Source organism: Equus asinus, chromosome 19 (assembly GCF_041296235.1).
Source record: "Equus asinus isolate D_3611 breed Donkey chromosome 19, EquAss-T2T_v2, whole genome shotgun sequence".
NCBI lineage: Eukaryota > Metazoa > Chordata > Mammalia > Perissodactyla > Equidae > Equus > Equus asinus.
Genome location: NC_091808.1, coordinates 1,432,695 through 1,454,023, shown reverse-complemented (window position 1 = coordinate 1,454,023; position 21,329 = coordinate 1,432,695). Strand labels below are relative to the sequence as shown.

The following is a 21,329-nucleotide window of genomic DNA, read 5'->3' as shown; positions in this document are numbered from 1 at the left end:
CTGTGTGTTTGTGGTTTTTGTTTTATTTTACTGAGATATTTTTTAACTTTCCCTTAAACCTTGGGAGGGTTTGGAATCAGAATCCCAGGAATGCAGCAGGAAATGTATGGAGAGAACCTCGATCAGAAATCAGAGAGGAAGGAAATGAACTTTTATCAGGGCTGTCAGCCAACTTCTAAGTGCAGCCCTTTGATTTCAGAAAAACTTACCAGTTGGTTTGATTAAACATACTTCAGCAGGCAATGCTAGCTTTAACAGACTGCATTTTCTCCACAATTTTACTCCTCTGTTACATCTTAAAACTCTGTGGACTTTGAAAAGGTGTTACTCAGGCTTAGCCGATGTGTATTGGCAAGTTAGTATCTGCTGGGCATTTTTAGAACAGAGGATCAGGGCGCATAAGCCAAACACGCAGTGTTGTCTCTGCATGAAAGCACGCTGCTCACCCCTCAGCGGGCACCCAGTGTGCCCCAGGCACTGTCCTCAGGAGGGCCGAGTGCCTCTGTGCGCTCCTCCATCAGCTCTCGGTTCCAGGTCGGCACCAGAGCTGCTCTCCCTCAGCGCCCAGGCTTTCCTCTCTGCCCCTTCCTCTTGGTGGCCTCTTCCTAGACGGGCCTCCTCCAGGAGTGCAGGCTTGGGACTGACAGCACCAACCTGCCACCTCCACTTGTCCCTGGCAGTTTCTTACTTACTCCACCCAAGCCCCAGTTTCCTCATCCATAAATGAGGAAAGAAATACTGTTTTAAGGATTACTTGGTATTGTACATTTCCTTGAGATCAGCACTAAGTAAACATTGCTACGATTGTTACCCCTTCTCAAAGCCCATCTCGGATGCCCCAGGCAGCCCCTCAGCCCCCCAGAGCCCCAGGCCTCCCTCTGCTTTGAGGCACATGTTACTCTGCTCTTCTCAGAACCTGGCATCTCACTCGGGTCCTTGTGCACTGGGATCTGGGACCAGGGCTTGGAGTCTTCCAGAATCAGGTTCAAATCCCAGTGATGATGAGATGAGGTGGTTGTGAGGATTCTGTCCGTAAACAAAACCAGAGTCTGTCCAGGGTGGGCTACAGGAAGTGGGCAGGTGTCACTGTCCCTGTTAGATGCTCCTGTTCTATGAGGGCAGAGAGGGTGGCTCACCCCGCAGCTCTGAGCTCAGCACCTGACACTGTGTGTGTGGTCACACAATCACTGTTGAACTGAGGTAATCCTGGAAAAATTTTATTTCCTTATTTTAGAACAAACTCACGATGTTGGACGTTGCATCAAATAGAATCAAAAAGATTGAAAACATCAGCCATCTAACAGAGCTACAGGAATTCTGGGTAAGTTTACGCACTGGATTGATGACACTTCAACTAACCTGATCCTGCAGAGTCAAATGTCATGTGCATGAAAGCAAGGGGCTCCGGCCCTGTGAGCCTTGGGACAGAATGGAATTGGGGTGGGCACTACTGTAGGAGTTTGGTGTGCTGTTATTCTTGGCCTTGCAGCATCAGTGTTACTGGGCAGCCTGTTAAAAACACAGCATCTCGGGCCCCACTGTGCCCAGATGCAGACCGAATCAAAGTCAGCATTTTAACAAGATCCTGGGTGATTGTGGTACGCGTGAAAGGGTGATAAGCCTGATCTGTACGTGGCGAGGCCCCAGAATTGCCATGTGACTGCAGGTTTCCAAACCCAGCCCAGGGGCCAGTGCATTCAGTGCAGATATGTTGCACCACCACAGAAGGAAGTGTGGGTGGGTGTCCACAGTCAGTCATCCTGGAATTGGCCTTGTGTTTGTCTCATGGGCAGGGGTGTCGTTTTCGGGAGGAGTACTGCAGAGCCAGTAGGAGGAGAACCAGCGTGTAAGAAGTCTTAAGACTCCTCTAAAGGGGTTGCACAGTGATCACTGAGTCGAGGTCCTCAGTGTCAGAATCCCTTAGGGCATTCTCATGAGGGTGCTGCCTGTCCCCGAGCTCGTGGCCCCTGCAGGGATCATTGCATACGCTTCACCCTGTGACGCTGTGAAGTGAACGTTGTCCCCAATGCATTCACTCTGATCCAAGATTTGTGCTGAGTTAGGCGTGATTCTTCTTCATCTAGTTATGCTGCTGACCCTGCCTACGTCCCGGGTGTTTTCCTTTCCTCATCTTAAAAGAACATCCAAGTTTCCCTAGAACACAGGTGGCCTGCTGTGAAAATGTTCCTTGTCCTTTATTAATAGCACTAGGTCTTGGGTAGTATCAGGATGTGGTGCCAGAGCCTGTCTGGGAAGACCAGAACCGGAATTCAAAAATTGGTAAAGGTGTCCTCGGCTGGGGGAGACAACAGGCCACCATGTGCCCAGTGCGTCTAGTGTGCAGCCCACCCCTGAAGGAGGATGTGGTGGGTGGTAGGCTGGTTGGGTTGGAGCAAAGGGATTTGACTCTGAAGAGGCCAGGGAACCAGACAGAAGAACCAGACGACAAGAATAAGGAGTCCAGAGACAGAGGACCTGGCTGACAGGAAAGGGGCGCCTGGCAGAAAATTTAGGAAGAAAGTTTGGGAAACCAGCTGGTAATGAAGCAGTGTTTCTGAAATGTGTGATTCCTTCTGCATGCCCTGCCTAGGGACAGAGCATGGGACATGGGGTGCTGAGACCACAGGTGGGGGCCACCTGGGCACCCCGGCTATCAAGGAGGCAGGCAGGCTGGCAGTCACTGGAGGCTGGATCACACCCAACCCTGTAACACACAAAGGAATCCTGTTTCTTAGACCTCCAGACAAAGAGAGTAAAAAGAAGCAGAGTTTCCATGGTGCTTTACAGCATCCAGACCACTTTCCCTTTGGATCTGATGATCACAACAACCCTGTGAAGCAGGTGGTTGTACCCCATTTCACAGCTGAGGAATTGTGCTCCAGGAGGGGAATTGCACACTAGAAATTCTCAAACTCTGTTATCTGCTCATATCACGTGTGAGATATACTTAGCTACTACCTAGTCTCTAAGGGAGAAATGAGACACCAGTCTTAATAAATTTTTAATGACCCAAATTCTTTGTTTATTGATTTTCTGTCTATTTGTTCTACCAATTACTGAGAGAAGGATGTTGAAATCTCCCAACCATAATTGTGGATTTGTCTCTTTCTCCTTTCAGGTCCGTCAGTTTTGGGGTCTTGTATTTTGAAGGTTTTTATTAGGTGCGGATACATTTACGATTGCAGTATCTTCTTGATAAATTGTCCCTTTGTCATATGAAATGTCCCTCTTTATCTTTGTCATGAAGTCTACCTGTCTGTTATTAACACAGCCACTCCATCTGTCTCATGATTACTTTTTTCGTGGGTATCTTTCTCCATCCATTTACTCTTAACCTGTGTCTGTATAATAATTAAAAAGTATTTCCTATCGACAATACATAGGTTTTGCCTTTTTAGTCCAGTCCGACAACCTCTGTCTTTTAGGAGGAGTGTTTGCTCTGCTTACATTTAATGTAATTTCATTTAATTGCATTTTGTGTCATGGTTGGGTTTAAGTCAGCCAACATGCTGTTTGTTTTTTATTTGTCCCATCTATGTTTTTTGTTCCTTTTTCTCTTTTCTCTGGTTTCTTTTTGGATTGAGAAAAAAAAATTTTTTTGGTATTCTATTTTATCTCCATTATTGACGTGTTTGCTTATACATATTCTGTTGTACTTTTTTAGCAATTACCCTACAAATTAAAAAATGTATTTTTAATTTATCACAACCTTCCTTCAAATAATATTATACCACTTCACGTATAATGTAAGACCCTTACAGGAGTATACTTCTATTCCTCTCTCCATCAGCTAATGTTATCATATGTTTTACTTTTAAATATGTTATAAACCCCATGATACACTGTTATATCAGTTATCTTTTAAAGAAATTTAGAAACAAGAAAACCCACTTATTTTACCATTTCTGGCATTCTTTATTCTTTTGTGTAGTTTCCATTTGGTATGTCCCTTCCACCTGAAGAATTTTAACATATTTTGTTCTGCAGCCTGCTATAAACCAATTCTTTCAACTTTGATTTGTCTGAAAATATCTCTTTATTTTGCCTTCATTTTTGAAGGATAATATTACAGATATACAATTCTAGTTTGACAGTTTCTTGGGGACTTTTTTAAAAGCACTTTTAAAATATTCCGTTGTGTTCTGCTTTGCATCACCTCTGGGGAGAAGTCCTCAGTCGTTCTTATCTTTGTTCCTTGTGTGTGCATGTCTTTCCCTCTCACTGCTTTTTATCACTGTTATTTTTTGCAACTTGAATATGATGTGCTAGTGCTTAGGTTCATTGAGCCTTTTAGATCTGTGAATTTATAGTTTTCATCAAATGTGGAAAACTTTTGAAAATTACTTCCTCAAAACTTTTTTCCACTCTTCCTTGCCCCAGTTTCTTTCTGAAACTCCAATTATACATATGTTGTCCATTGGTTGGTTGGTAGATTGTTGAGGCTCTGACCACCCACCCCCGACTTGTGTGCTTCCATTTGTATGATTTCTATTCCTGAACCTCCAAGATCATGATGTTTTCTTGTATGATATCCATCTGCTGTTAAGCTCATGTAATGAATTTTTTTATTTCAGATGTTGTGTTTTTCAACCCTGAAAGAACATTTGGGGTTTTCTTTGGTAGGTTCTATTGCTCTCTTCACTCTGTTCACATTTCCTTAAATCTTCCCTTCTTCACACGGTTCGTATTGTTTTATTGGATGCTCGGCATTGTGGTGTTAAATTGTTGAGTGTCTGGATTTTTGTTGCTTTCCTTTAAATTGTATAGTTGTGCGTCACTTAATGATGGGGACTCATTCTGAGAAATGTGTTTTTAGGCAATTTGTCATTGTGCAAACATCAGAGAGTGTATTTACGCAAACCTAGATGGTAGAATCTACTACACACCTAGGCTATGTGATACTAATCTTGTGGGACCACTGTCATATATGCAGTCCATCGTTGACCGAAACATCATCAGGCAGCGCGTGACTGTGTTGAACTTGTTGTGTGGCAGACATAAGTAAGTGCTTGATCCTTTTGAAGCTTGTTTTAAGCTTTATTAGTGTGAGTCTGAGAAGCCTGTCCTCTAAGGCTAGGCTGCAACCCTTCTTGGGTCTGTAGTGAACATCCTGGGTATTTAACAAGGTCTGGCGCTCTGGTTCATGAGATCACAGACACGTCCCTTCCCTGCATGAGCTGTGGTCATTGTTCAGCTCGTAGCTCCCTGGCATTTGTTCTTTGACCAGTCTTGTAGGGTTTCACTCTGCTGTTCACAGCTTAGTTTTCAGTCCGAGATTCAAGGGGACACCCAAGGATTTCTGGAGCTTTTTCTTTTTCCTACGTAGCTCATTCCTCTCCAAAAATTCCAGCTGCCTCTGCCTCCCCAGACTACATTCACCACCTCAACTCAGTGTGGCCACCAGGCTCTGCTTGGGTTCCCCCCCGGGGTGGTCCAGAAGATATCTCCAGGCAGAAGGCCAAGAGGAGCATGGAGCTCAGCTCATTTGTGTCTCTTCTCTCAGGAATCACTGTCCTGTGTAGCCTATTGTCCACAGTATGAAAACAGTTGTTTCATATATCTTTGTCCTGTTTTCTAGTTGTTTATGACAAAACAAGCAGTCCAGCACCAGTTACTCCATCATGGCTTGAAGTGGAAGCCCTATTTATTTAGTTTTATTTTTGTGTCTCTGTCACCCCTATAGACTGTAAGCCTCCTGAGGGCAGAGGCATGTGTGTGTTGTGCCCCTTATCTCACCCAGCCCCTAGAGTAGTGCCTGGCACGTACTTGGTTGAGTGAGAGGCAGGAACATGGGGAAGGATGGTTGGTCAGTTGGGTGGAGGTCAGCTGTAGATAACGCTGGGAAATGTGCTTGCACAAATATATCAGATGAAGGTTGATGTCCTTATGTTAAAAATGACCCATGCAAAGACGCCATTGGAAAACTGGGGGTGGAGCATGAACAGACGAGTCACAGAGGAAGAGGTAACAGTTGCTTGTAAATACATAAAACATTTCTCTCTCTTAATTTCTTAAAATACACTAAACCAATGAGGTGCAGTATTCCAGCTGTGAGGCTGACAGAGCCTTTTGTGGAATGCAGTGGCAGCCATCTGTGATGCACCAGGCACTCCCCTGACTGCTGGCAGGACTCTGGTGACACAGGTGTCTGTGGGGCATTCAGAGCCTCGATATTTTCACATCTCAGGTCCTAACAAAATGATGAGAAATTCAGACAAAGATTTATGTACAAAAATATATAAATATCAGGATTCCTTTTTGTACAATGGAAATAGCTTTGTTGTATTTTCTCGTGATAAAACTCTGTCTGCTCATTGTAAAAAGGAAAAAGATCAGATTACAAAAAAGACAGACAAACCTATGTCTTTTCCTTGGTTTTCTGTCTTTTGTGTCAGTTTAGAAAAGGTTGTAAACCCAAAGCTGATAAAAACATTTACCTGATTTTCTCCCAGAAATTTATGGATTTTTTTTGTTTTGTTTGTTTGTTTTTTTGGTGAGGAAGATTGGCCCTGAGCTAACATTTGTTGCCAATCTTCCTCTTTTTTTTTTTTTTCTCCCCAAAGCCCCAGTATCTAGTTGTATATCCTAATTGTGTGTCCTTCCAGTTCTTCTGTGTGGGACGCTGCCACAGCATGGCTTGATGAGCAGTGTGTGGGTCCATGCCCAGGCCCCTAACCAGCAAATCCTGGGCCTCCAAAGCGGAGCACATGAACTTAACCACTCCACTACCAAGCTGGCCCCTAGAACTTTATGTTTTTATTTTTTTTTTTTAAAGATTTTATTTTTTCCTTTTTCTCCCCAAAGCCCCCCCGGTACATAGTTGTATATTCTTCGTTGTGGGTCCTTCTAGTTGTGGCATGTGGGACGCCGCCTCAGCGTGGTTTGTTGAGCAGTGTCATGTCCGCGCCCAGGATTCGAACCAACGAAACACTGGGCCGCCTGCAGCGGAGCGCGCGAACTTAACCACTGGGCCACGGGGCCAGCCCCTATGTTTTTATTTTTTATAAATAGATCTTTTCTCCAACTTAGGGAAAAATAAATTATGATATACTCATATGATGAAATATTATGCCACCATAAAATGAGGCCTTCAAATGATATTTGTAAAGGAAATTTAATTACAGAAAAGTCCTCATGACAGAGTATTAATGAAAAAAAAGGAAGATGCAAAGTATTTTTGATGAGATCCAGTTGTTCTTAAATTCAGTGCATGTGGATGCACACCTGCACAGAAAACAAGACTAGAAGGAAATATGCAGAAACAAGAACCCCTCATCTCTGAATTGTAAAAGTGTAGTTGATTTTTCTTTCTCTTTACACTCTTTAGTTCTTCTAAATTTGCTAAAATGAGCATGTATTTCTTTCATAATTTAAAAAAGTTTAGAAATGTATATTCTGAAAGAACAACAGGTAAAACTTACATGCAGTATTAACCCTGTTGAAATATATAGGCTTGCGAAAAAGGCTGGAAGAAAATATAACAAAATAGTAACAGTGGTTTTCCTTATGTGGCAGGATTGTGCATGATTTGTGCTTTTTATCCTATATTTTGTTATTAATTATACCAGTTTTTGGCAATGAACATTTTTATCAGGGGAAAGAAATGGAAAAGGCAGGTGTATTTTTGCACGTTTTTGCATGAAGGCTCAGCTGAGACTGGGGAAGGCTGGAAGCTCCTAAAGAATGCAGCGTGGCTCCCGGGAACCCTGGTGGCCCGCAGACACCCGGGCCCTGGCATAGCCATCACGCTGCGCTCCCAGCGAGCTGCTGACGTGGGCTGTGGCCGTGGCAGCAGGGTTGGAAAGAAGGGAATTAGTTCAAGAGAAACATCAAAGGAGGATCAGCAGAAATCCGTGATCAACGGAGGGAGAGGTGACGGTCACAGCTGAGTTTCCAGCAGGGAGACCGTGAAGTCAAGTGCCACCGGCCAGATGGCTCCACAGGAAGAAGGCAGCAGCCAAGCTGGGGAGCTGTCTTGATAGCTTCCTCTTCACCCATGTTACAGCTCACGAAAATCAGCATGGACAAATTCCAAATAAGGAGTATTTAGTATCATGCTGCCCAGAGTAAATAAATATATATATGCGTATATACAATGTAAACAAGAACATATGTATATTTCCTTAGTTTTCACAGAGAATCACCAGAAGCCAGTATGAATGGTTATCTGTGGGGCGTGAGGGGTTTAGATGGGCAGAGGGATAGAATGAGACTTCTCAGAATACACCTTTTTGCGTAGTTTCCGCTTTTGAAAATACTTTACACATTAAGAAAAAAATTTAACCTACAATTGAAAATGAACTCTGAAACATTGACCCTAACAGTATTTCAAATTGGTACAAAAACCACACAAAGGAAAGAAGAATTTTAAATGACTTTGAAAACAGTACTCTGACTGGATGGCCTTTGTGAGAGATATTCTAAGGACAAAAATAACTCCAAAAAAGACTTGAACTTCACTCAGTAGTTTTATTAGTGCTAATGTTGGTATTGTAAATTTGAAACTATTTCAAATGTCTTACAGGGTAAATGAATATACTAATGTGAATAGGATCCTACCTAACATTCCATGTACAAGAAAATAGATACGAATATAAAATCAAAGAGGTTAAGAAAAAGCCTGTAATGTTCAATTTGGACTTGGAGCCAGTTTTAGGCATGAAGGAGTAACGGCCATCAGTGTCACATCCCAGCGTAAACTGCCATGCGACTGGTCGAGTGTGTGCAGCAGCTGTTTTCAGGCTGTGGGCCTTGAGAGAAGGGAAACATGGGAGGTGAGCCACCTTCGCCCTGCCTCTCTGCCAAGGGGCACTTTCCACAGAGCGGGGCCTGGCCCAGAGCGCAGGGGCAGCAGAGATTGGAGTTTCCAGCGAGGAGGTTGCCACGCAGAGACGAGCCCTCGGAATCAGCCCTCGGAAGGATAACCTGCACATGTGTCGAGCAAGACTCAGCAAGGCCTGGCAGAGGACAGCTGCGGGGACACACACCAGAGGCAGATTCCAGAAGCCAGACAGTGCTTGGAGACGCTCGCATTCCGACCTGCCAGAGTGGAGGGGCTGTGCCAAACCCCAGGTGTTCCATCGGTGCCCCAGCACAGCCTCGCGTCAGGAGCAGAGAAAGCATTCTCCCTAAGCCTGTGACCAAGCCTCCGCAGGACCAGGCAGCTCTGCCAGAACACTTTTTAAAGGAAGACAGCAAAACTCAGCCTCTCAACGATGCAGTGTCCACAGTATCCAGTAATAGAACATTGCTAGGTGTGCAAGGAAGCAGGAAAACGTGACCTCTAACAAGGAGAAAAAGCTCATAGAAACTGTGGTCGACAGTTGCTAATGTGGCCCCCACCAGCTGGGGTCACGCCCGTGTGTAAGCCCCTCCCCAGGAGTGTGCATTGGCCTTATTGACGCATTTCCAACCAACAGAATCAGCAGAAGTGATGGGATTTCACCTCCATGATGGGGTTATGAAGACTGGCTTCTCTCTCAGGGGCTCTCTTGCTCTCTCTCTCATCCCTAGGTTTATATGAAGTAACAGACACCTCCTTTCCCACCAGCAACGTACAAGATACACATCCCCTTTGTTGAAATGTCATACAGATTTCCAAAAATAAGTGATTTTGACATTCTACCAGTTGTGTATCAAATGTATCGTGAGAATTCTCCCACACCTCTGTTTTGTTTAAAATGTTATTGAGGGGGCTGACCTGGTGGTGCAGTGGTTAAGTTCATGCAGTCCACTTCGGCGGCCCAGCGTTCACGGGTTCGGATCCTGGGTGCGGACCTACATGCTGCTCCTCAAGCCATGCTGTGGTGGCATCCCACATACTAAGTGGCGTAAGATTGACATAGATGTTAGCTCAGCAACAATCTTCCTCAAGCAGAAGGAAGAAGATTGGCAACATATGTTAGCTCAGGGCCAATTTTGCTCACCAAAGAAAAAATGGGTTTTTTTGTTATGGAGTTTGGGGGAGAGTAAATGTAAATTTTTAATATAAATATCAGCCAAAAAACCATTGTAATGGGAAATACATACATCCTATGAAGTTTGAGTATTGAAAACCACAAAACAGTCTGCTGGGGAAACGTCAACCAGGGAGACATTCTGTAGCAGAATTCCAGTAGTTGATTCAGGCAAGGATCATCATTGGGTGCTGAAATCCTTGACTAGCTGGATGTTTGCGTGTGTGCCAAGTATCACCTCTTAGAGAATTTGCTAATTGCAAAGGGGAAGTATGCTCCCCAAAGTCATCAGGGGTCCCCAACTTATCCACATGATCAGACTTAATATCCCTAATAGTGGGACAGCCTGGTGCTCTGTGTCCCCCGAAGTGATCCATCTGTAAAACGTTCTTGCCAGAAATGTTTGATCTCGCTGTGCGTTGGACCTAACTTTAAGTTTACAGGAAATATAGGGGCTAGAAGAACAAGCTAAATGACACCACAAGGAAACAAGCAGATAAATCCAGAGTGAGGGTCAGTCCACAAGATGATTAACTGGATTTCATTTAACAGGAAAAAAAATGTGAGAAGGAGGTGGGAAATGTTCCAGATTAGAAGAGACTAAAAATTGTATGTTCTGGGGAGATACTCTTTAAGAAAATGAGTGTCACTGGAAGGTCACAGCCCCAAACTGTGCTCCCGTACGTCCCAGCTGTGAAAACTTAGACAGAGATACATGAGGCCGTCTTTCCCTCAGTGAGTGTAACATCTCTGCCCCAGCCTAGAATGTCTGTGGAGACAACACAGTGAATGGTTTTGAGTTCCTTTTGGACAAATACAAAGATAAGAATCTCTAAAGTTATCTGTATCAAAGACATCATTTACAGTGTACTATTGGTGGTGAGTAAAATTGTCAGTTCCACGTTTACTAAATCCTGGAGAAAACATTGGAAATGCCGTGATGTGTAAGACGAGAAGCATACGGTGTGTGACAGATACAAATAAATCTGTATGTTGAAAAAGAAGAGGAGATGGGAGCTACACCATCTCCCAGCCAGAGCCGGAAGCCTGAGTAACCACTGGTGCTGTTATGAAAAGGTCTTTAAATAGACTATACTGCAGAAAAGTCCTATTTCTTCTGAATAATGTAATATTGCTAATCTTTATTAGCAATTGTTAATCTTTATTAAATGGGTGCATTTTTTGTGTGTTTTAAGGTAAAAGTGTTTGAGGCATGTGCGTTATTTTAGTGATTCTCTACTCAGCAGGCTCGTTCTGTTAACAGACCAATTGTACTCTCAGCCATGTGGATAAAAGGCTCCTCCATAGTTCTGACTGTGGACACTTTGCGTTGGCCCTGTGAGCAGCTCAAGTTGTATAAGTGTAGTGTGATAGATTCACGCCTTGCAGAATAACACCTAGGAATCTGTCCTAAAAGAGCTGTTCTCTGTTGTCCCTTCCAGTGGAAACACGCACTCAGGCTGACGGCAGAGCGCCACCCTGAGTTTCAGGTCCCTCGTGACTAAGGCTCAGGAGCAGGCTTCAGTCCCTCCACAAGAGCTGAGCTCTAAGTTTTGGAAATCTAGATTTCCCAAACAGGTGGCACTCTAGGCCCACAAGAAATTCTGTGAAAATACGGTTCCTTAAACAGGTGAGTATGGGAAACCCTGTGTTGTCTATTCCTCTCTGGGGGATTCGTAATGCCCAGTAAGTTAATAAAGACAGTCTGGCTGTGGCAGTGGAACTGGTACCAGACTGGCCCTCTTGCCATAAACAGATGCAAAGATACGAGACAGCCCTGTTTGGGCCGTGCGCAACAGGCAGCACAAGCCTGCGGCCCCTGAGAGCAGGGCAGTCTGAAAGTGAGCCCACAATTGCCCTGCTCTCTGTCTAGGAACAGTTTCCCAGGCAGAACACGGCAGTTCTGTTGAGCTGAAGGAGCAGAGATCAAAGTTTATGGCAGCTGGAATCTTTAAGACAAGGCATTGGAGAGAGGGGGTAGCTGTGCAGAGAAGGGCCCCAGAAGGCCATGTAGGGATCCCCTTATGGTCCGTGGCTGAGGGCTGGGCAGTCTGGGCACAAGACCACTCAACTCAAGGCTCACCCAATAGCTATGCTGGGGGGAGAGCAGAGCCCAAGCAGAGATCTCAGCGACACCCTTGGTGATCGTCTAGACACCAAAAAGGCCCTGCCTTAGGGGTAGGGACTGCAGGTTCAGCTGTACCTACTCCAAACCCCCCCCAACACAGCCTAAAACCTAGCTCAGAAGATCTCCAGAGGATGTAGAGTTGTGGGTTGGTTCTCACCAACTGAGAGAGGCCTGGCCCTTCTGCAGACCTGCCCTGATGAGTGTGAGACAAAGCCCGCGCTGATTGAAGGTGATCAGCCATGGCTGAGTCGCCTGTTAGAACAGAAAGCCAGCTGCTGTTCATTCCAAAATCACTAGATAGACAAATAGGAAAATGTGATCTGTATTCAAGAAAAAGAAATCATAAGAAATCAAGCCCTAGGTTCTTGGTCACAATGTATTCCTGTCCCTGGAGGCGTGTCACGGTCTTTGTTCCTCCTCACACTTCCAGGCTGTTTTCCCCTCCTCCTGAAGCTCTCCCACCGCACAGCCACGGGTTTGTGCGCTCATTCCACTCCCGTGGCCATCACCGTCTTTCTTCCTTGAAGATATCAGTACTCCGCTCACTCCCTCCAACATGCTCCTGTCCTCAGTCTTGCTGAGTTCAGTATCCATGTGGATGCTCTTCCCAATGACCTGGTGTCTGGCTTCCTTGACCTTCTCACCTTTGAGGAAGTCACAGTTACTTTCTCCACCACACCTCAGACACCCACCCCCGACCTGATCCTAAGCCTTTTTATTACCAATACATGCAGCCCCTTCCAAACAGTTTCAAGCACCCCCCTCTCCAGCCACCAGTGTGGTCCCCTCAGCTAACCCCCTCCACCTCCTCCAGCAGTTTTCTGCCCCGGGACCTGGAGCATGACCCTGCCACTCACTCACTGTCTTGCCTTCTCGTGTGCTCACCCCTTCTTCCCTTGCTTAGATCCTGGGGGCACTGTTAACATCACTCCCTTGTCCCACCCTCCCCTCTTAGACTCACCTGAAGAACTCCACGCAGTGACGTGTAACGGAAAGAACACTGAAGGTGCTGGCTGGCCCACCCCAGTGTATTCACTTAAAGCTTGTGTGAGGCCGTAGCGCTGTCCCCAGAGTCCTCCTGCATTTTCATCTGAGCCCATCCACTCTTCTCCTCCGGGTTAGTTTCCTCCACCCTCAGCAGCTGTTTCCTCGCCCCCAACTGAATTCCTCACCCCACCCCATGCTTACAGCCTCGTCTCATCTGTGCCCTCCCATCTCCGTTCAAGGACATCCCCTCAGCAGTTGCCCCATCTCTCCCCACATCTCAGTCGCTGCCTTGCTACAGAATCATTTCCGTCAGCATGCTAGCACGCTGCCATGTCTGCCATCCTGGTGGCCCACCCTCAGCCTCAACTCCCCGCCGCTCCTGCCGCTGGCTCTGCTCTCCTTTACAGCCAGCTCCTCAGAAGACCCTCTAGCCTGCCTGCCTGTTTCCTCGCCTCCGCCCTCTTTCTTGGACACTCCCACCACGCTCTCTGCCATCGCTCAGGAGTGGCATGCAGCCATCAGCCACCGTCATTCTGACTGTTGGTGCTTCGGCCACCCCCGTCTCTCACCCCGGAAATCACTCCACCAGCAGACCTACGGCTGGATTTCATCCCTCGGCTTACTCTTTCCTTTCCGTAGATACATTTGATCACTCTTCTTCCTGAAATACTCTCCTCCTTCAGCTTCCAGATGTCACCCTCCTGCTCTGTCCACCCCTCACCTCCAGAGCCCCCTCCCCAAGCTCTCCTCCATTTCGCTCAGTCCCAGTAAACGCTGACTGCAGCCTTCCACTTCTTCAGGTCAAAAATCTTGGAATCTTCCCTTTTTTCTCCCTTCTCTTATCTATCACATCTGGTCCAACGTCTGTCCTCTACCTTTCAAATCTAGACAGAATCCAGTGTCTCCTCACCTCCGCTGCTGCCACCTTGACACAAGCTGCCATTGTTCCCTCACCTGCACCGTCAGAATAGCTTCCTCGTCCTCAGCCTGCAGAGCACTCTCCACGTAAGAGAGCCGGCCTGTTAAAACAGAACCCTCCAAGGGCTCCCATCTCACGTAGGAGTCAAAGCCCAACAGTATCGCTCTCTGCCTCCTGCCCGCCCTCTCCCACCCTGCCCACTGTCGTCACCACCCCGAACCATTTTATTTCCTGCTGAATTCCCAACACCTAGAACAGAGCCACAAACGTAGCAGGTCCTCAAGCATTTGTTCAGTGAATCAATGTAGAAGAAATCGCCGTTCCAGATGCTACACCACTGTGTGAGTGTTCCAGACCCAGCCACGAGGTAACGTCAGAGAATCACTCCTGGCTGACGTAATCTCAGCATCCACGCTGGGAGGCTCCTTCACAGAGACTTAACTCTGTGCTCACTCAACGCTTGACCCTCCATAGCATTTCCCAAGTGGCCGTTGATGGGTTCCTTGAACGTGGAGTTCCTCCACTTCCTTTCCGTCCCACATGTGGACCGTTCCTGTCATAACTTCTCTGTACGTAGAGTTGGGATCTGTCACCCTGTTGCCTGTGCCCGTGGTGGGTTCACAGCACAAGTGGATCCTCTCCTTCGGGAGGAGCCTCCTGCCCTTTCCACTCCTGTTTGCATGTCAGCTCTGAGGCCTGGCATCTCTTAAAGCATGATGTCTAGAACAAGAGTGGTTGGAGCTGGGGGTCAGACTGGCAGGCTGTGGAGCTGGCTGGGCACCCCCTTGTTAGTGATGCATAAGCTCGCAGCAGCTTTCCAAGGCTTGCCCCTCATTTAAAATCCCTGTCATCCTAAGCTCCTCTGGGCAGTGCTGTGCTGAGCCAGCTCGCCCTGGCTCCCAGAGCCAACTGTGTGCCCCTCTTCCCAGCACCGCGGTCTGTGACATCAAGTTGGTAGCGTGAAATCAGCCATGGCGGGGTATTTGCACCACAGAAGTGGCAGACACTAGAGACCAGGGCTTTTGCGTTTCTCTGGGAGCTGGTTGCTGACCATTCGCCAGCACGCTGCTGCCTGGAGTTGTGGTAGTGCTGGTCCGGTGTGCCTGTCCTCTGCCCTCTGGCATTCATCCTATGCTCCGGCAGTTGAGTGCATCTTGCGTTCACAGAGGTGGTTCTCTTGTCTGTTTTCACTCGTCCCTCTGCCATATTCTTTGGAAACTAATAGAAACCAGGGTGGCTCCTCTCTCAGAGCCTCCTGCCCTGCCCACAGCAGAGGGACCACAAGCATCCACTAGACAGACAGGTGTGGACGTCATATGCAGACACTGTGATGGACACGCTGAACCCTGAGTCCCTTCGTGTCCTCATCCTGACAGTGGTGTGAGAACTGAGGGAATTCTTCCTGGCTGAGGTGGGTCCAGGATGGTGAGATTTCACCTGCTTTGAGCCTACAACTCAGACTCTGAGCCCCTCCTGAAGTTTTACATCCTGGGGACATTAGCCACAGTGGAGACATTTACACCACAGAAACCAGCAATGGGGCGTCCTAGTGGAACAAGCCATAGAGGCAACATACGGGAGAGCCGTGAGTTTTAGGGGGAGTGGCCCCTGATCTGCTGACCATGTTACCGTCAGAGCGCACAGTCCGGCCCTGGGAACAGTTACTGAGAATTAGTTTCTAGGAACTCTGCCTGGGGCCACGCCCAGCCAACTCTGCTTTCCTCACCAAGGTTGCTTTTCAATAGGCAGACGCTCAGAGACTCAGGGCACACAGTTTATTCTGGCGAAGATTAGAGTCACGAACTGGACGTGACCTTAAACCTCAGGCCAGCCACTGCCATGTCTGCAGCTTGTCTGGCACCCAGTCGCCTGGAGCCCTCCCACACGCTGCCGGCTCCCGGTGCAGCCTGCCCAGTGCCGTCCCCCAGCTCTAGAAGGCGCTGTCCAGGAGAGCTTTCTGGGACGGTGGACAGGGGCTGCCCTCAGCCAGATGTGGCTGCTGAGCACTTGGAATGTGGCCAGTGTGACCGTGGAAGTGAGTGTACCTCATTCCACTGTAGCAGATTTAGATTGGAACTGAAGCAGGCACAAGTGGCAGCGGTGGCTCCCACACTGGACAGTGCGGCCCTAGAAGTGTGGACGTGGGAGGGACCCTTGGGGACCACACGATAACATTGCCTGGAGATGAGGGGCAGGGGGTTGTCATCAGCGTTGCTTCTGTTTTCTCTGCTGATTGAAATTTGGATTTGCCCCTATCATGGTGACATGGCCAGGTCGTGGGTGTAAACAGGTACATTCCTCTCAGGATGCCAATGAAAGATGGCCGGGATGTATGAGAGGCGATGGAAGGTTCCAGGGAAGGCTTCATACCAGTCACAGTTTTCTGAGTGGAGAAGACTGGAGAGCCTCTGTGGCCTCACCCAGATGTGGGCGGGGGCAGGCTCAGGCTGTTCTGTTCTAAAGCCTTTTCTAATGCGTGTGCATGTGTATGTGTGTGTGTGTGTGTCCTCCAGATGAACGACAATCTCCTTGAGAGCTGGAGTGACCTCGATGAGCTGAAGGGAGCCAAGAACCTGGAGACGGTGTACCTGGAACGGAACCCCCTGCAGAGGGACCCCCAGTACAGGCGGAAGATCATGCTGGCCCTCCCCACCGTGCGGCAGATCGATGCCACCTTCGTCAGGTTCTGAATCCTCGCTCCTCACTGGTCCCTCTCTCCAACAGAACTGCCCGGCCATGGTTTTTTAATCTACCCGTTGCTCCTGAAATCATCACTATAGCAACAGTCACAAACCCAATGGCAATAAAAAGGCGCTGAGTGATAACTGCCATGTATGACGCCTGCTCGCCACCTTGGGATGCTGTTCCTCTCACGTCCTGCCACGCAGTGTTCCTAGTATCCATCAGCGGTCACGGTACCACACGTCACCATTTCTGGGTTTCCTCAGAGGGAGGTCACGGCCCCCACCTGAGAAGGGTGACACAGTGGGCCTGAGAGCCTTAAAAGGCCTGTGCTCTGCCTGGGTGGGCAGTCAGGCGCCGTCCCAGCCAGCCCTCAAGGCCAAGAGCTTTTTAGTCTTTTAGACCAACGGCATTTTCTTTAAAAATTTTATGTATTAAAAAGCAGACAAATCAGTGGGTAAAGGATGACTTGGCCCTGTGTCCTGTGACCCTCAGAGCTCTCTTAAAGAGTGGTGGCCGTGCGCCAGGCCCCTGCTGAGTGCGGCCGGAGGTGCCCAGCAGCCCTGCCAGCCCTCAGAGGCCGGCATTGCCCTCGTGGCCAGGAGGGGACGCTTCCCAGGCACACGGCTGCGTTGTGCCTGACAGAACAGAACCCCGAGTCTCTCTTCAGAGAGACTCTCCCCAGAGCGTACCTCTTGGCCACTTAGAATATCGCCTCCCATTCTGCCCGATCGTTGTGTTGGCTTGTTTCTTATAAAATTTACATCGACAGTCACCCGGGGTCTGAATTTAATGCTACAAGGACCTTATCTCCTCTCGGCGTCTCAGGTTTTCCCTTTCTCAGAATGAGAACTGAATCGTGTGGTCCCCAAGGGTCCCTCCCATGTCCACACTTCTAGGGCCGCACTGTCCAGTGTGGGAGCCACCGCTGCCACTTGTGCCTGCTTCAGTTCCAATCTAAATCTGCTACAGTGGAATGGAGTACACTCACTTCCTCGGTCACACTGGCCACATTCCAAGTGGTCAGCAGCCACATCTGGCTGAGGGCAGCCCCTGTCCACCGTCCCAGAAAGCTCTCCTGGACAGCGCCTTCTAGAGCTGGGGGACGGCACTGGGCAGGCTGCACCGGGAGCCGGCAGCGTGTGGGAGGGCTCCAGGCGACTGGGTGCCAGACAAGCTGCAGACATGGCAGTGGCTGGCCTGAGGTTTAAGGTCACATCCAGTTCGTGACTCTAATCTTCGCCAGAATAAACTGTGTGCCCTGAGTCTCTGAGCGTCTGCCTATTGAAAAGCACCCTTGGTGAGGAAAGCAGAGTTAGCTGGGCGTGGCCCCAGGAAGAGCCTCCGGAGCATGACCCTAGAGTTCTGCCCCCTGCTAGACACCCTCCATGTCTGAGGACAAAAGAAGGACACTTAGATGCACAAGGATGCAGAATTTGGGTGCCTTTGCTGAAAAAATTATTCAGAGGAGTCCTCCACCAAACAAAAGATGAATCCAAATAAGGAAGTGAAGAAAGGGAAAGATACGATTTAGAAGCAGCAGCAGCAGGTGCTCAAACCAGCAGAATGTTGGTTTAAAAGAACGCATTTGACGTGATCGTGGAGCTGTTTACAAATGCGAAGGCAGGATTCTTGACAAGGTTCTGAATGTGCCCCTCCTAAAATAACTAGTGATCCGAACTGCGAGGTGCTTGTTCTTGCGGTCGGGGAGGGCAGAAGCAGAGGCAAGGACTGTGCAGATTTTCACCATGGTGCGGAAGAAAGGAAGCAATAGCTGATAAGTAAAGTGTGCGGGCAAATGTGAGCTTAGAGTCCCTACTAATAGAGCAGGAAAGTGTCATGACACACGCAGCCCACACATAGGAGAACACACCAGAAAGCTGCCAGCAGAGAGGACAGTGAGGAGAGAGGCTCAAGGAGCAGCAGAGGCGAAGCTCCGCGGGACCGTGTGCAGCCATCCACCCCCTGGGAACGGGGACAGGAAGGTGCCCAAGGTAGAGGGGAGACTCAGAATGGTCACAAATTGAAACCCAGCATCTATTTGGGGTTTTTTTTTGTTGTTTTTTTTTAAGGAAGATTGGCCCTGACCTAATATCTGCCACCAATCCTCCTCTTTTTTGCTGAGGAAGATTGGCCCTGAGCTAACTGTGCCCATCTTTCTCTACTTTGTATGTGGGCCGCCTGCCACAGCGTGGCTTGACAAGCCGTGTGTAGGTCCACACCTGGGATCCGAACCGGCAAAGCCCGGGCCACCAAAGCAGAGCACCCAAACTTAACCACTGTGCCACCAGACCCGTTCCCCCAGCGTCTGTTTCTTAACAGGCATTTTAAAAATGCTGAGGGGATGGGAAAAGCTATGCTAAATCCAGCACAATCCTAATCAAAATGCCATCTGATTTTTTGAGAAACTCATTAAGCTCTCAAATTTATGTGGAAGAAAAAAGATCCACATTGAACCTTGAAACTTTGAAAAGGTTCAGTCAACTCTGAGAAGGAGTCAAGAGAGGTGATATCCTGCACATTCTGAAAGCTACAAACCCACAGTAAAGACACTGTGGAGGCCAGTCAGCCCTGGCAGACCCTTGGGCAGGGACTTGGTGGCTGGAAAGCTAGCCCACGGGTCGGGGAGGAGTGGACAGTCTCCTTGGTGGTGGTGGGCACAGTAGCACCCTGTGGAAAAGATAACCCCGGACTCTGCCTAACCAGATGTAGGACAGCTCCGGAGGATGGAAAACCCAGTGAGGGGGCCGCCCCGTGGCCAAGTGGTTAAGTTCGCGCGCTCTGCTTTGGTGGCCCAGGGTTTCGCCAGTTCGGATCATCAGGATCATCGCCGGATGTCATGGATCATCAGGCCATGCTGAGGCGGCGTCTCACATAGCAGAGCCGGAAGGACCTACCTAGAACATACAACTGTGTACCAGAGGGCTTTGGAGAGAAGGAGAAAGAAAACAAGAAAGAAGATTGGCAACAGATGTTAGCTCAGGTGCCAGTCTTTTAAAAAAAAACACCCCAGAGAGAAAGGTAAAATAGAAACTTGGGAGAAAAAATGTGGGAAAGTGTATTGTGAACGAGGAGTAGAGAAGACTGCTTCAAACCCAAAGGCACAGCAGTAAGACAGGATTTTGATGGTTTATAAAAGTTCCTGCAGAACAAAGAACACCGTGAACAGACAGAGCAGACTGAGACACTGGGTTTAAAACCAGCAAGGGCCTAACCCTGGGATGTGAGGAACTCCTGCCCATCAAAGGAAAGAAGGCAGGGACCCAGACGGTAACAGGCTGAGGGGGGAGCAGGCAGTTCAGAGCCCAGAGGGCCAGCCAGCCTGTAACATGAGGAGACGTCCCCAGTGTTGTCATCAGAGAAGTATAAACCAGGACAGGGAGCCGTCGCTGCACTGACCGAAAATTACACAATTAGAAACTAGCTCACAGTGTCGGGTGGGCAGCCTGGGGGAGGGCGTGGACTGGGGCAGCCAAAGCGGCCACATGGGGAGCTGTCCCCTCCTGTCCAGTAGTGTGGGCCCTCGGCACAGTGGTGGCTGAGTCTGGGAAGGCAGACCCCCGCGTGCACCCTGAGCCTCAAAAAGAGCATGCAGCCCCACGCCCCTGAGCTGGGCCTTTGGCTGTGCTAACTGCTACCCAACTGGAAATAGCCACTGTGCCCACCCCAGGAACCCAGCAGGCCACAGCTGTGGGAAGTGCATGTCCCTTAGAGAGGGACATGCTGGCCCTCCAGGATGTGTGCAAATAGGAGGGTTCTCTCAGCCAGGTCGGGGGGGAGGGTATGAAGCCAAGCCATCGGGCCAAAGAGGGCTGTGGGGAGCCACCCCACTCTGAGGCCTGAAACAACCCACAAGCAAAGACACAGCGTAGGGGGCTCATTCTGAGAGAGAAAGGGGGAGGGAGGCAGAGAAGAAAAGAAGCCAGCAGGGGTGGCCGTGTGGACAACGAAATGAGGGGAGGAGCCTCAGCCCACAGCAGGTACTGGGCCCCTGGTCTGTGCCTTCCCTCCTTTAGGTCCTGGGGATGCGCCAGTGAGCAAACAGATTCTCAAAATCCCTGCCCTTGTGAACTTCAGGAACAGTGGGGTGTAGCTTCAGCCGTAAGAAGAATGACAGTTAGAAGGTGATCTGTGCTTTGGAAGAAAGCACAGCATTTTGGATGGGCTCGCTGAGGAGCCACCTAATGGCAGAGTGGGATGACCCCACAGAGGACGGGCACTAGGGTGGGGAGGAAGCCGAGCAGGGGCAGCGGCCACAGGCAGAGCCTCTGGGCAGGGGAGGCCTGCAAACCCCAACCTGCTGGCGGGGCCTTGGCGGGAGGAGCCTAGTGGTGGTCGGGGAGGGTCCTGGGTGGGCTGCAGAGGAGATAAGGGAGGCGAGGGAGGGACCCAGGGCTGCTGTGGGGAATCTGGGGCCGTCCTTGTATGGGAGGTACTGCTGTGCGGAGCTGCGGACCGCCATGGAGAGGGGTCCCCGAGAAGGAGTAGGCAGGGGGACAGGCATGCAGACACACTGGGCCTGGGGCCTAGGCTGGGGGAATGGAAGTGCCCTACAGGGCAAGAGGCAAGCAGAGAGGACGGGCGGGCGGTGAGCAGGCTCGGTGGTCACCTGGAGGAGGGTCCTCGCTCTGCAGAGAGAAGGTTTAGGGGAGAGGCA

General features: G+C 49.0%; 1 protein-coding gene across 10 annotated transcripts in view; it reads left to right on the top strand.

The window, feature by feature from the left end:
- Positions 1-16,819, top strand: part of PPP1R7 (protein phosphatase 1 regulatory subunit 7) — a 31,895-nt gene extending 15,076 nt beyond the window's left edge. For 4 of the 10 annotated variants that reach the window (XM_044751306.2, XM_070489210.1, XM_070489208.1 and 1 more), the window contains 2 exons: positions 1,235-1,321; positions 16,504-16,819. In XM_044751306.2, the coding sequence (XP_044607241.2) occupies positions 1,235-1,321; positions 16,504-16,680 (264 nt within the window). In that variant the 3' untranslated portion in view covers positions 16,681-16,819. The other 6 variants (XM_070489212.1, XM_044751308.2, XM_070489211.1 and 3 more) reach the window with 3 other exon arrangements.
- The last annotated feature ends 4,510 nt before the right edge of the window (positions 16,820-21,329 follow it).